Genomic DNA, 12,645 nt, shown 5'->3' with positions numbered 1-12,645 from the left:
TATATATATATATATATATATATATATATATATATATATATATATATATTTTCTTCCCCGTATTATGATTTTATCATTTTTGCATTAAAGTGTTGCTTTGTTGATATGTGACCATAAGTAGGTATCTCTATTTATCTCTGTTTTATAAAAAATCTTTATAGTTAACAATACATCAAATAGTTATGGTTTTCTGTTACCATTTTGGTTTAGCCTAAACTTTGATAGTAAAAAAAAACAATTGCGGAATACATTATTTTTCAAAATTTTGTTGATGTGAGTATGAAGAAACATTATAAACAACATATTTTTTTTTCAAATATAATAATACATAAATATACAACCTAACATGTTATTTATAAATATTAAACAGTTTCAATTAATATCATATTTTATGCTACTTGTCATTTTTTTCTTAAAAAAGGATAATAAATTAGCTTTTCATTTTCAAATTTTTCAAATTATAAATTTTAAAAAGAAATGTATTAAAAATCTATTAAATTCAAGAAAAGAAAATATTGTGAACTAATTAAAATAATTATATTTTTATATATTGTTTAATATAGTAACAAATGTGTAACTTCTATTAAAAGTAAATTTTGTAGTAAAAATAGTGAAAATATAATATAAATAAACCAAAATTTCATTAAATTTTTAAATAATTTTATATTATTTCACTTATCTGCTTACCCGTCCGTAGGGCAAATCCGACCATATTTTAATAAAAAAAGCAAGTATTGATAGATTTCCCCTCCAAATGGACTAATTTCAAGTCCTTCTGGCGCGTGGACAAGGTTTGGGTCACACTTTTATCGACGACACCATTAAGATGAGGCCTTCGTTTTCTGCCATACATCTAAAGATAGAAAGCACAAAAGCTATTAAGAGCTCTCTTTACCATTTTTCCCCACATTACTTTGAGAAAACAAGAAAGACATGGCACTGAGAATGTGGGCTTCTTCCACAGCAAACGCTCTCAAGCTCTCCTCTTCTGCTTCCAAATCCCATCTCCTTCCAGCTTTCTCCATCTCCAGATGCTTCTCCTCAGGTAAAACCATCATCATCCTTTTACACAATCTGCGTGTTGAATTGCTCTCGTCTGAAAACTCTTAGTGGTTGTTTTGGGTTAAAAGTGTTGGAAGGACTCAAGTATGCAAATTCACATGAGTGGGTCAAACATGAAGGCTCAGTGGCTACCATTGGCATCAGTGACCATGCCCAGGTTACAAAAACAGAGCTCATCTGACCTAGTTTAGATCAGATAAGACTTAAAGAGAGGGAGATTATGTAAATGTTGATGTTGTGCAGGACCATTTAGGAGAAGTTGTGTTTGTGGAGCTGCCAGAAGAGAAAAGTTCAGTGAGCAAAGGAAAAAACTTTGGAGCAGTGGAGAGTGTAAAGGCCACAAGTGAGATTATATCTCCAATCTCTGGTGAAGTCATTGAGGTTAACACAAAGCTCGCCGATTCACCTGGTTTGGTAAGTTTTTGCATTCAACCAAGTGTGTGGTGTGGTGCGGTGCCTATCAAAGCTGATATTGTCGGTTTTTTTTTTTCATTTGTGTAGATTAACTCAAGCCCCTACGAAGAAGGTTGGATGATAAAGGTGAAACCAAGCAACCCAGCAGAGTTGGAATCCTTGATGGGTCCAAAGGAATACACAAAGTTCTGCGAAGAGGAAGACGCGGCTCACTAGAGGATTCAGAGCAAAACAAGAGAAACCATGCTTAAAGTTTCAGTTATTTTTTCACTTGTCAATGTTTCTTTACATCTCTCTCAGCTTGTATCAGTGGTGATATACCAATTTGATTAAGATCATGCTATGAGACTCAGCTGAGCTTTATTAAATTTTAAATAAGAGTGGTCTAATAAGCACACAAAGAAGATATATTGATTGATGAGAGACGTTTACATATGTGACATTAATGGTCTACTTTTAGACCAAACAAAAGCAAAGACTTGGTGCTGTACATTTACTACTATCCACGACAGATACTGTTGGCCGGTGGTGTCGAGGAAATAGGTTCATCCGGTGAGTCGTGGTCGGAGATGGAAATCAGCTCTGATCTGAGCTCTTCCGCATCTTCCGAGTTTCTTATGGTGACGACAGGTCTCACATCTGAGGTGGTTAGAGGCTCTTGCTCCAGCGATGAGGTGTAAGAGATGATGGCGATGAGAGACTCACGAGCTTGATCTTGAGATATATGTTGTTCCATCAACCAAACAATGCCTTTACACGATTTCTGCATATATTATTTACACAAACCCATCATTAAATTGTTTCTATATGACATAAAAAATAACAGATGTCAAAGCACGAACAAACCAAAGCCCTAACATATAAGTTCTTTTTCAATTCCATCAAGTCAACGCAACTTCTCTCTTTTTCTCTCCAAACAAATTTGTCTTTCCTAGAAAATAAAAGGAGAATAGGAAGGGGAAACACAGAAAACGAGAACGATGAGTGCGAGGAAGAGAGAAATGTACCTGGGTGGTGGATGATTTCTTAGTACGCTGATGGATATAATTGGGGTTTAATGTTTAGTATTGGCCACTTTTATAATATGTTTTCGCCAGCTAATTCACACGTGACAAGTCATATGCAATAAGCAAGTGTTTTTTTCTTTTTCTTGAAAATTCCAGCCCTCTATTTTTCTTTCATTTCTAGATTTTATAATCCATCTTTTATTTACTTTCACCCCTTTCTAACGATGAACAACTATGACGTATTTAGGGGAGGGTCGCCAGTTAGTATTAAAGTTATTAAAATGAAAATAAAAGATGGTTGTTGCTAGAAAAAACATAATTTTATAGCATGCAAATAAGTTTGAAAAGATAAAAAACGTAAAAAGAAAAATGTAAAATTTCCTAATGTAGATTTGAAAATCTAAATTTCTATAAGAAATAGTAAATCTATATCTTAGAAGTAATAAGCGAAAGTTAATCAAATATATGGCAAAAAGGAGGACCGAAACAACGCATAATCATGCCATTCAACATGGCGTTCAAACTATTACTTTGCAATGATCTGCACTTTGACCACTTGTGATATGTATCTATCTTTCGTAGAAGCAACGACGGTGATATTATAGCAAAGGAAAAGTAGATTAAGAAATGGAAATGTACTCGACTTGTTTAGTTCGAAATTCATCAAATTACTTTTTCGTTCTTACACCAGTTAGGCAACAATATGTTAGAATAACAATTTTATTAGAAAAAAGCTCTTGTACATCTCTCTTATTAAACCATTCTTCCTTAACTACACGCGATCATTTAGGTTGGGCCTAGTTATTAGGTTATTCAATTGTCGGTTTCTTTGGGTCGGTTAAACTCTCGCCTAATTTAACCAAACAAAATTAGTTTGATTTACGTTTTTGGAAGTCACTTGCCTTGAAATATTAGGCTGATGCGACAAGATAAAGGGTCATAGAACATGGGATCCAAATTAAGGTTAGAATCGCAAATGTGTTAAACAAGTAGTGATCTGAAGATAAAAAAGTGTTTTTATTGATAATAAACGTTGATATAATGATGAACAATAAGATGGATAAGAATACAAGTGGATTTAAGTGTAAAATAATATCATTTTGGTATATGAGGCTTGGATCCCCATTCTCCTTTTCACTAGTCCTCTTTTTACAGCTGGTCGTGGAGAATCCTAATGGCAGCTTGACTCGCGGTGTGTATCTGGTGTCTTTAAGTCGCCATTAATATGCCAATCTTCTCAACATTTCAAGTTGACCGGGTCAGGTCAGCATTGACTCTTAGCCGGCTCAAGATGGGCCGGTGTTTATTCCGTTATAGGCCAGGTTCGAAATCGCGGCCGAACAACCGATTCTGCGGCCACAAAAACGCCCCTCGGAGTCCAACCGTTGCGTTTTGACCAACTCGGAAATTAAAATCGGTCAATGGTCAATAAACCATTTAATGCAACTAACCGCTATTTAATTGAATTAATAACCGATTTATAGCTAAAAAAATTGCATAACCAACTTTTAAGAAGGGACTCAGACTAAATTATAGCATATTTACGATTTCTTCAAGGGAGCATCATGCTTTATTTATAAGGGAGTGTTTTCTCTTGACAAACTTCGTGTTCTTCCAATGTGGGATGTTTAGTTTTGCCTTTCAATAAAAAAATAGAGTCAAAACTAGCATTTTGGAGATTTGAGAAGGATTAACAGAGCAATAATGTACCACTAGGCCACAACATCACATCGTTATCTTTCCCACAAGCAGATAAATACACATATATATATATATATATATATATATATATATATATATATATTTGAAAATAAAGAAATTCTTGAAAATAAATCCCCGATTAATCTCCGATTTTCTGTTAACTCGCCTATACCGTCCGCCCGACTCACGTCTAGCGCGATCCCGAACATGGGTTCTAGGTAATGTATTTGTGATTGGTGGTTTATGATTTTTCAAAACATATTGAGATTTCAGTTTTCGTTGCTGAGTTGGCCGGATGTTAGATCAAGGCAAATAGGAGATTCCATCCCCTCGGGAAGCGAATCAATTCAGCGTGGCACTCATTTTATTTTTTGGTTTCAAGTTTGACGTGTTAACTCTTTGTCTTCTATCATTCTTCATTTTTGTTAGGTGAAAGGATTGTTTCATCTTTCTTTTCTTTTTTGAACACATCTCTCTTTTTCTTTTTATTTTCATTGTTTGTGTGTGTTGGATTTTTTTTTATTTGCAGTTACTGGTGCAATTTTCTTTGACTCCTCTTTGTTTTCTTATTTTGATTATTGTTTTTAGCTGTTAATGTCGCTTAGGTCTTTGTATTTTTTTCTATTCTTTTATTCCTATCTTCTCTTGCTTTTAAAATTGTATGACGTCTCCGACTGAAGAATTTATGGATGATCTTTTCGCTCCTATGCTGTTGTTTATCGTAATCTTAGATTCTTCTTCAGATGACGACAGTCTTCCTCTCCCTCTTCGTCTTTCTACTAGTGTTAATTGGAATCCTAAGAGTGCTTCTGTTAGGGTTTCATCGCCTAGATCGGAGTCTGATGCTAGTCCTAGTGGAAGGTGTAACATCCCTGTCCCGGTAATTTGACATAGGGCCTAGACGTTTCAATAGAAACGAGACTGCCTTGGTTCAGATAATGGGAAATGATCATGAACAAGGTGTGATGAAGAGAATGATCATAATGGGCCATGGGAAAACTTATTCTAGGTCGAGAAATGGACGAAAGGACTTATACGGATTGAATAACATAAAGAGAGCAAACTGGACGAGGTGAATAGCAGCTGGGCGATGCGAGCAAGAAGCTCGATCAGCTGGACGAAGCTCGGTTGAGCTCAAGTAGAGTGGTTCAGCTCGATCAGCTGGATGGACTAGCTGACTCAGCTGACTCAGCTATAGGTTTCAGAAAATGTTTTAGCGATGGGATACGATCTCCCATTTAGCTTTGTTTAGTCTTCGTCAGCCATTTTAGATTTCAAGTGATTCTATAGAAATTAACTTCGTTTCTCCAAAAGTTATTTGGAAGAAGTACAGCGGTGAGTTATGTACCCGATTTGTTGTGCTTATTTTTTCCGCGATTAACCTAGGTTTTTCCGCAAAAAAATCGAAAGAAGTGCAGCAGTGAGTTATGTACCCGATTTGCTGTGCCTCCTTTTTCCGTGATTAACCAAGGGTTTTTCTGCGGTTTTGGGGAGATTAAGTTTTATTTTTCCGAAAAGTCTTCGAAAAACGTCTTTTGGTAAAACTCTTACCCGTTGAGACTTCTTTAGCTCGGTCATGAGCCAAATCTTATGGGGTTTGATAAAATTTATCGTTTCCCTTTATGTTTAGACAATGAAATCGCGAGCTCGTTTCGTTGTTCTTCCTGTGGCAAAAATTTGCAGCTAGGTTTTCGATTTTCTCAAGAACTGTGCCGTTTGCGTAAGCATTGGCCATAAGTGCAGTGCCTGCTGGAGTTGTTTTACCAGTGTTGTTGCGAACTGCAATTTTGTCTTTCGTATTTCCAGACATCGTTTTGATCATGCGTTTTGCGGCTATGAATTAGAGTAATCCGTACCCCCTATCCTTCTAGCCCAAACTGTGGGAAGCAAAATTTGCACCGTCGATTTCCGTAATCGGAGGAAAGTCAAGACACCCTAACTTTCCTTGAGGTGCCAGATTATTTGCGAAAGACAACAACAAGTGACCAAACAAGTGCCAAAAATACGAAAAGATAACAAAACAAACTCATAGAAAAAGGTAGATCTTATTTCTAATCCACGTAAGAGAGTTGCGATCATTACAAGAGATTATAAAATCTTCGTCCGCAAGAGCTATCAACGAATTACCTAGTTCTAGCAACATAAAATCTTAAACCTGGTTGAGTCACAGCTCGATAACAGAAGACGAAAAAACATAAGAAAAAGGTTTTGATTGATTTCGAACTGAAACTTATGAAAGGCTGCCTCATAGAAACATAACATGTCGGGAATTATGCCTAAAGTTTCTAAGTGCAAAGAGTTCTAAGAGTAAAAAAATTGTTCTGAGTAGAAAAGTTGCGTCCTTCTGCATTTTCGACCTCGACATCCTTATATACTCCTCTAGAGGCGGTTTGATCTTTCCCTTTCTGTCCTCAGTCGAGTTTATCACTTTGCGGAAATATTCCATATTTCTTTGATATTTGTATTTATCTTCGGAAACTTCACATTTATCCTCTCAATTTGACGTTTATCTTCTCCTGCATAACAAAAGATAAACCATCATAGCGGTTGGGCTTGATTTCATATAAAATTGTAAGTGGGCTCTTAGCCGCGTTCTGTGCCCTTTCGGACCGCTTTCCAACAGGCATTTTTATAATTTTATAAAAGAGCGCTTTCGAAACGACGTCGATTCCGAGCACATTCAAATTTCTCGTATAGCGTAGGAAATTCGGGGTGTTCAGCTAAACGTTGTCGTTTTATACGATCAATCCGAATATTATTCGAGAGATTGAGTTCTTGCGGTTTTCAAATCGCAAAGGTCCAACGGTGACTCCGATCGAGATGCAACAAGAGCAGGTGTGATCTAATCCTGAAGGGGGTAGCTACAAGGACGGGACGAAGGCAGGTTGATTGATCCAACTCACCAAACGGGCGAGTTGGACTGCATGTTTGGTCCAACTAGCCGAAAGGGTGAGTTGGACAGCTTTCTTGATCCAACTCGCCCGTTCGCCGAGTTAGAAGTCGTGGTCTGTCCAACTCGCCGAACGGGCAAGTTGGTCGGTGCATCCGGTCCATGGGTATTTCGTTGTCCGGGATCCATTTTCTGAGGCCTTGAGTAAGCTTTCTCGAAGACTTATTGTGTGAACCCTTTTCGGAATTTTTACGAACTTGATTTTTGGTTTTCACACTTCTCTATTCTTTTGAATTTTATTTCTCTTTTTCAAATAGGACATTTCCGGGGAAGTTTCCGACGGTGATTCCGTCGTAACCCGATTTTGACCCCAACATTAGGTATAAAACCGATATTCGAGGATACTAACCAAGAGAGGTTTGATTAGCATAACTAGAGAATAGATTAAAGAGGAACCGAGATTGATTTAAATCTGTAATTAAAAACAGTTTAAGGAAGGTAATTGCGCAAAATTATAAATGGTTTACGGATGGTTAATGATAAAAGCCATGTCACCATTGTGAAATAGCTATGTCAGCATTGTAAAATAGTGAACCAATCAAATTATAACGTTTTCACTTAAGTGTGTTCTAAAATAATATGATCTCTAGAGAAGATATATAAAATATGTTACTAAGCATGTGATTTTGTATAGGTAGCTTATTATATCATGTGTTCCCTATGCTATTTGGTTGGGGTCAAAATCGATAACGACGAAATCAATGTCGGAAAGTTTCTGAGAACACGGAAAACTAAAACTTCGTATTTTTAAGACTATTACACGACAAGCTCCTCGGAAGGGATCATTCAATCTCTCGAACAGACGATTCCCGAGCACTGAAAAACCAAACCAGTATATGTATACTATACTCGTATACTCCCATACTTCAAAAACTTTTTGCCTCGGCATCAAGAAACCAAAAACTGATTTTGACAAAGAAAACTCTCGCTGCTACAAGCAAAAAAACACTTAGGCAATGCGATGCCTCATTAAAATTGTCCTAAAAGGGCAAGCGGCAATCTAAGATTCGTCTAAACGCTAGCAACATATCGAAACCATCATGAACATAATCTCGAGGACTTTACAACATTTCTTGTCACAATAATGCGTTTAGCAAACCTGTACAAATATCAAACTGAAACTCGACGATTAGCCAAAGTCTTGAAGACCTTTTCGACTTAATAAAACTAGTTTCGTATAAAAATAAAAAATCATACGAGAAATCTTCAAGCATCAAAGCATTGCTTTCAGTTTCTATTTAACCAAGTGAGTCACGAAAAAGAATCGAAAACATTTGCGACAAAGAAAAATTGAGAATTAAAGTAGCAGGGAGCACAACAAAGGGAACACTTTCTCCCCGCTTGTTGCCTAGATCTACCGTTGGTTGACCAATTCGTTCCAGAAACGAATGTACCATGAAAATCCTCTCAAAAGCCTACAAAAAACGTCCTGCGACTAAATCATAGCGAAATAAACTTCGGTAACATTCCATGAGTAACTCCAAGCAACTTTCACCAAAGATCGAAATCAGAGTAGAAACGTTTCTCGTAAAATCTGCGGAAACAACACTACTTTGACATGTCCATACATAGCATCAGTTTATTATCTTCATAAAACCGGTTGCCCGATACTTACTCGAAAAATCTTTCGTACAATCAGATCAAGTCATACGAAGTAACTTTTGAAAGTAAACAAACCAGATTTTACAAAAAAAGTATTTTTCGTATAGCAAAAACAAAGCTGTATGATCCAAAATTGGACAACCAATCTAAACTCTATCTCTTCGCACTATGATCTTATAGATCTTATTTTTTAGCCCTACGGCTTGCTGGCTTCTGCCTTTCATTCTCCTCGGTCACATCTGAGCAGGAAATAATCCCACAACTTACTCCGCACATGCTCTGTATCAAACCTCTTTGGCTTCATATTCCTCAGACAAAAACGAAACAATTTTCATACGACTATAGAAAAAATTATACTAAACATTCATTGTATAACTTAAATATAAAGTGGAAAATCAAACAAGCCCGACATACTTGGCCTATCAATCTCGAGAAACGCTCTTTGGCCCTCGGCCAATTACGCCTTCCAGTAAAAGTCTGAACCAGAATTTGGGGTCCCCTTTAGGAAAATTCTACTATAACATGACCTTCGTGTTAACACGAAAGTGCAATGGTCTAATCATTGACATGCTACGTCATCGGCTATGCGGTTGAACACATCCTTCATGCCAAGCCAAAACATTTGAGGAACCACCGTTCCATCCGGTCACTTAAATGCTAAACGACAATCCGCGATTTGTCTAAAACACCAAATGATAATTACGCAAATTATTATCGTATAACCCAGAAACGGAAATCATATGATAAAGACTTTACAACGATATTCGGTCCTAACAACCAAACGGTTAACGAAAACTTGTACTCGTTAAAAATCGATCAAGTTCCATATACTCTACGATTCACTTTAAGCCCGCAACGTTTTACCCAAAAAACGCGGCATGTAAGAAAACATTCGTAACAAAGCTTTAAGAGCTATACGAAGCATCCTTAAAAATACACGAAATTAATCTCTGGAGGCCAACTCTTCACAAAGCATAGTGAAGAAAAACGCTTATTCCCAGGGACAGATCTACGCGACCCCTTGGTCCTAATTCCTCTATCATAAATCAAACTCCTTAACATCCAAACATGAACTCAAATTTTGGATGCGAACATCCGTAGACGAGCCAAAATGTTTCTCCAATGCAGGGTTAATACTAAACCCTTGCAATATCGTGAAACATCTTCAAGCCCGTAAATATTTCAAGAATAAAATGCGGCATACGAAAAAAATAATCTTCAGCATCACGAGACGTCGCAGACGCTTGAAGAACCGTTTTTTGACAAAATTACATTTCTCGATAAAGACACCTTCTTAGAAGACCAAACAGTCATACGCACTAACATCTCATCAAACACATATTCTTCGCGAAGACTCAAAAACGTTAATATTTACCATTACGTTTGTTGTTGATCACAACAAACTCTTAACGTCCTAAACAGACTTAGCAATCTCATAGAGATACCTCTTTGACATCCGACACAAGGATAATAGCGCTATAAAAGAAATCTGAAATTTTAGTCAGCATTCTCTTGACTTAAAAAATTGTCGTTGGAGAAATGCTTGATTCTTACCAGACAAGTCATATAAGCCGAGAACGTATCGTGGATTTTAAATCGTACGCATCAGTTTGAAATCGCATATGGGATACATAATCCAAAGTGGTCATCGCACACCCTAACACATACGGTAAACCTAGGTCTTATCCTAAACCAATCACATTGGTCTCTAACATCTTAAGGCATGGTATTTAACGATACGAGATCCCAAAAGTTGTCTCTTCGTATATTCCAACGTTCATGAATCTTCGCAAAATTAAAAGTTTTGAATTTATTTGCCTAAAACAAACAACGAATACGATGATCTATCAAAGAGTTAAAATATGAGATGAAAACTCAGAATCTTCCCTTTACATTCATACGAATACAAACTTGCTCTTAAAAAGGAAAACTCAACTCAATAAAAAGAAGCCGCCAAGCGGCATGGATTTCAAGCCACATGTGGCTAGTCCTAAAAACATAAATGCGGCGACACTAGGCCAAAGCAAACGGCCAGCAAGACTAGTAACGAGGCCGACAAAGGTTCAGTATAAAATGCATTGGCAGCAACATACCCGATAATCTCTACATGACACACAACTAGACCACAAAGGTCTTACTAGAAAACAGGTTATAAGAACCTTAACTCTAAGACGAACTACGAAAGGCTTGATCCCTTCGACAAGGGTACGTAGGAAACCTTGACAAGGCGCAGCTCCAATCTTATCGCCTTCCACTCTTAGTAGAGTGAGCAGACCATTTTCTACCATTAGTTCCGCCTAACTTTCCTAACTTGCCTAACCTCACGCAAGAATCAAACTCGAAACTTACGTGTTGGGGGGATAACTGTTGGGGTCAAAATAGGTAACGACGAAATCAATGTCGAAAAGTTCCCGAAAACACTTTCTAAAAAGAAAATAAAAATACGGACATAAGATTCCTGAGCACCGAAGCAACCAAACCAGGCTCGTCCGACCCGCCATCGGGCAAGTTAGACGACATCCAACTCGCCCAATGGCGAGTTGGATCAGTCTTGTCCAATTCTTCATCAAGTGAATTGGATCAGTCCAACACCATGCATTCTTCTCTCCGGAACTCCCTCCTTCGAATCTCGGTCAAACTGTCTCTTGTTTTGTCTCGATCGGAGTTACCATTAAAATTTTACGATAAAAACGACGAAGACTTATTTTCTTGTATAAAGTTTGGATCGATCGTATAAAACGATAACAGTTAACTTAACACCATTGTTATCTTGGCTATACGATTGATTTACGTTATTTCGTAAAACAGACGGTGTACTAAACACAATTCTTCCGAAAGAAATCGTAAAAACGTTTTAGTCGAAAACAACCCAAAAGGTCTAAAACGCGGCAAAATCCCATTTACATTTTTTTACGAGAATCGGCCCAAAGTCACTATGGTGGTTTATCAAATATTCGCGAGAAGAGATAAATGTCAAGTTTGAAGATAAATGTCAAGTTTCAAAGGATAATCATGAAGATTGGAAAATGGAATATTTTAGCGAGAAGGTAAACTCGACCCAAGGGCAGAAAAAGAAAAGCCCAAACCGACCTGGGAGGAGTATATAAGGGACGTGAAGGCGAGAGGCGTAAGGACAATTTTTTTGAGACTCTTAGACCTCTCTGCACTTAGAAACTTTAGGCATTATTCTCGACATGTTATGTTTCTATGACTGGCACTCAATCACTACACGAACTCGCACAGGCAGTGCAATCTCTTGTTCGACTCTTTCAGTTGAACTACGTTCGGCTTGATCCTCGAAAGGGTATGTAGGCAGCCTTTCATAAGTTTCAGTCAGAAAATCAACAAAACCTTTTTTCATGTCTTTTTCGTTTGTTGTTATCAAGCTGCAACATAACTAGGTTTAAGGCTTTAGGTGGCTAGAACTAGGTAACTCGCTGACATCTCTTGCTGCCAAAGCTTTTATAATCTTTTTTAATGATCGCAACGCTCTTACGCAGATTCAAAATAAGATTTACTTTTTCTATATATTTGTTTTATTGTGTTTTCATATTTTCCGCATTTATTTGTCACTTGTCGTTGGTTCTCGCAGAGAATCCGGGACCTCAGAGAAAGTTAGGGTTTCTTGACTTTTCTCCAATCACGGAAATAGACTGTGTAAATTTTGGTTCCCACATATATAATGTTTCCTTACTAAAGTATGATTTCATAAGTCTCAGACTTTTTTAACAGTTGATAATTATGCTATTTCAAATTAGTATGAAAATTTTTTCAGACGATTTTACAACCGACAGTTCTACCTGCTTTACGAAGATTCACGCATGACTGCATCCCCTGAACAACCCAAAAATCTTAGAGTAGAAGTATTAATAAACTCTTGGTCAAACCACTGTACCAAAAGAATTCCAC

General features: G+C 37.1%; 1 protein-coding gene and 1 long non-coding RNA gene across 2 annotated transcripts; one reads left to right on the top strand and one right to left on the bottom strand.

Annotated features, from left to right (window-relative positions):
- Nucleotides 1-786: 786 nt before the first annotated feature.
- Nucleotides 787-1,877, top strand: LOC103833647 (glycine cleavage system H protein 3, mitochondrial). The gene is made up of 4 exons (XM_009109719.2): nucleotides 787-1,045; nucleotides 1,131-1,219; nucleotides 1,306-1,476; nucleotides 1,564-1,877. The coding sequence occupies exons 1-4, from the start codon at nucleotides 934-936 to the stop codon at nucleotides 1,690-1,692; spliced, it is 501 nt and encodes a 166-aa protein (XP_009107967.1). The 5' UTR covers nucleotides 787-933; the 3' UTR covers nucleotides 1,693-1,877.
- LOC103833649 lies at nucleotides 1,866-6,214 on the bottom strand. Its single transcript, XR_626248.3, has 2 exons — nucleotides 2,484-6,214; nucleotides 1,866-2,239 (listed from the first exon to the last, which is right to left on the bottom strand). It is a non-coding gene; the product is annotated as an uncharacterized LOC103833649 (long non-coding RNA).
- Nucleotides 6,215-12,645: the final 6,431 nt, after the last annotated feature.

Source organism: Brassica rapa, chromosome A08, assembly GCF_000309985.2.
Source record: "Brassica rapa cultivar Chiifu-401-42 chromosome A08, CAAS_Brap_v3.01, whole genome shotgun sequence".
Taxonomy (NCBI): Eukaryota; Viridiplantae; Streptophyta; class Magnoliopsida; order Brassicales; family Brassicaceae; genus Brassica; species Brassica rapa.
This window is presented reverse-complemented; position numbering and strand designations above follow the sequence as displayed.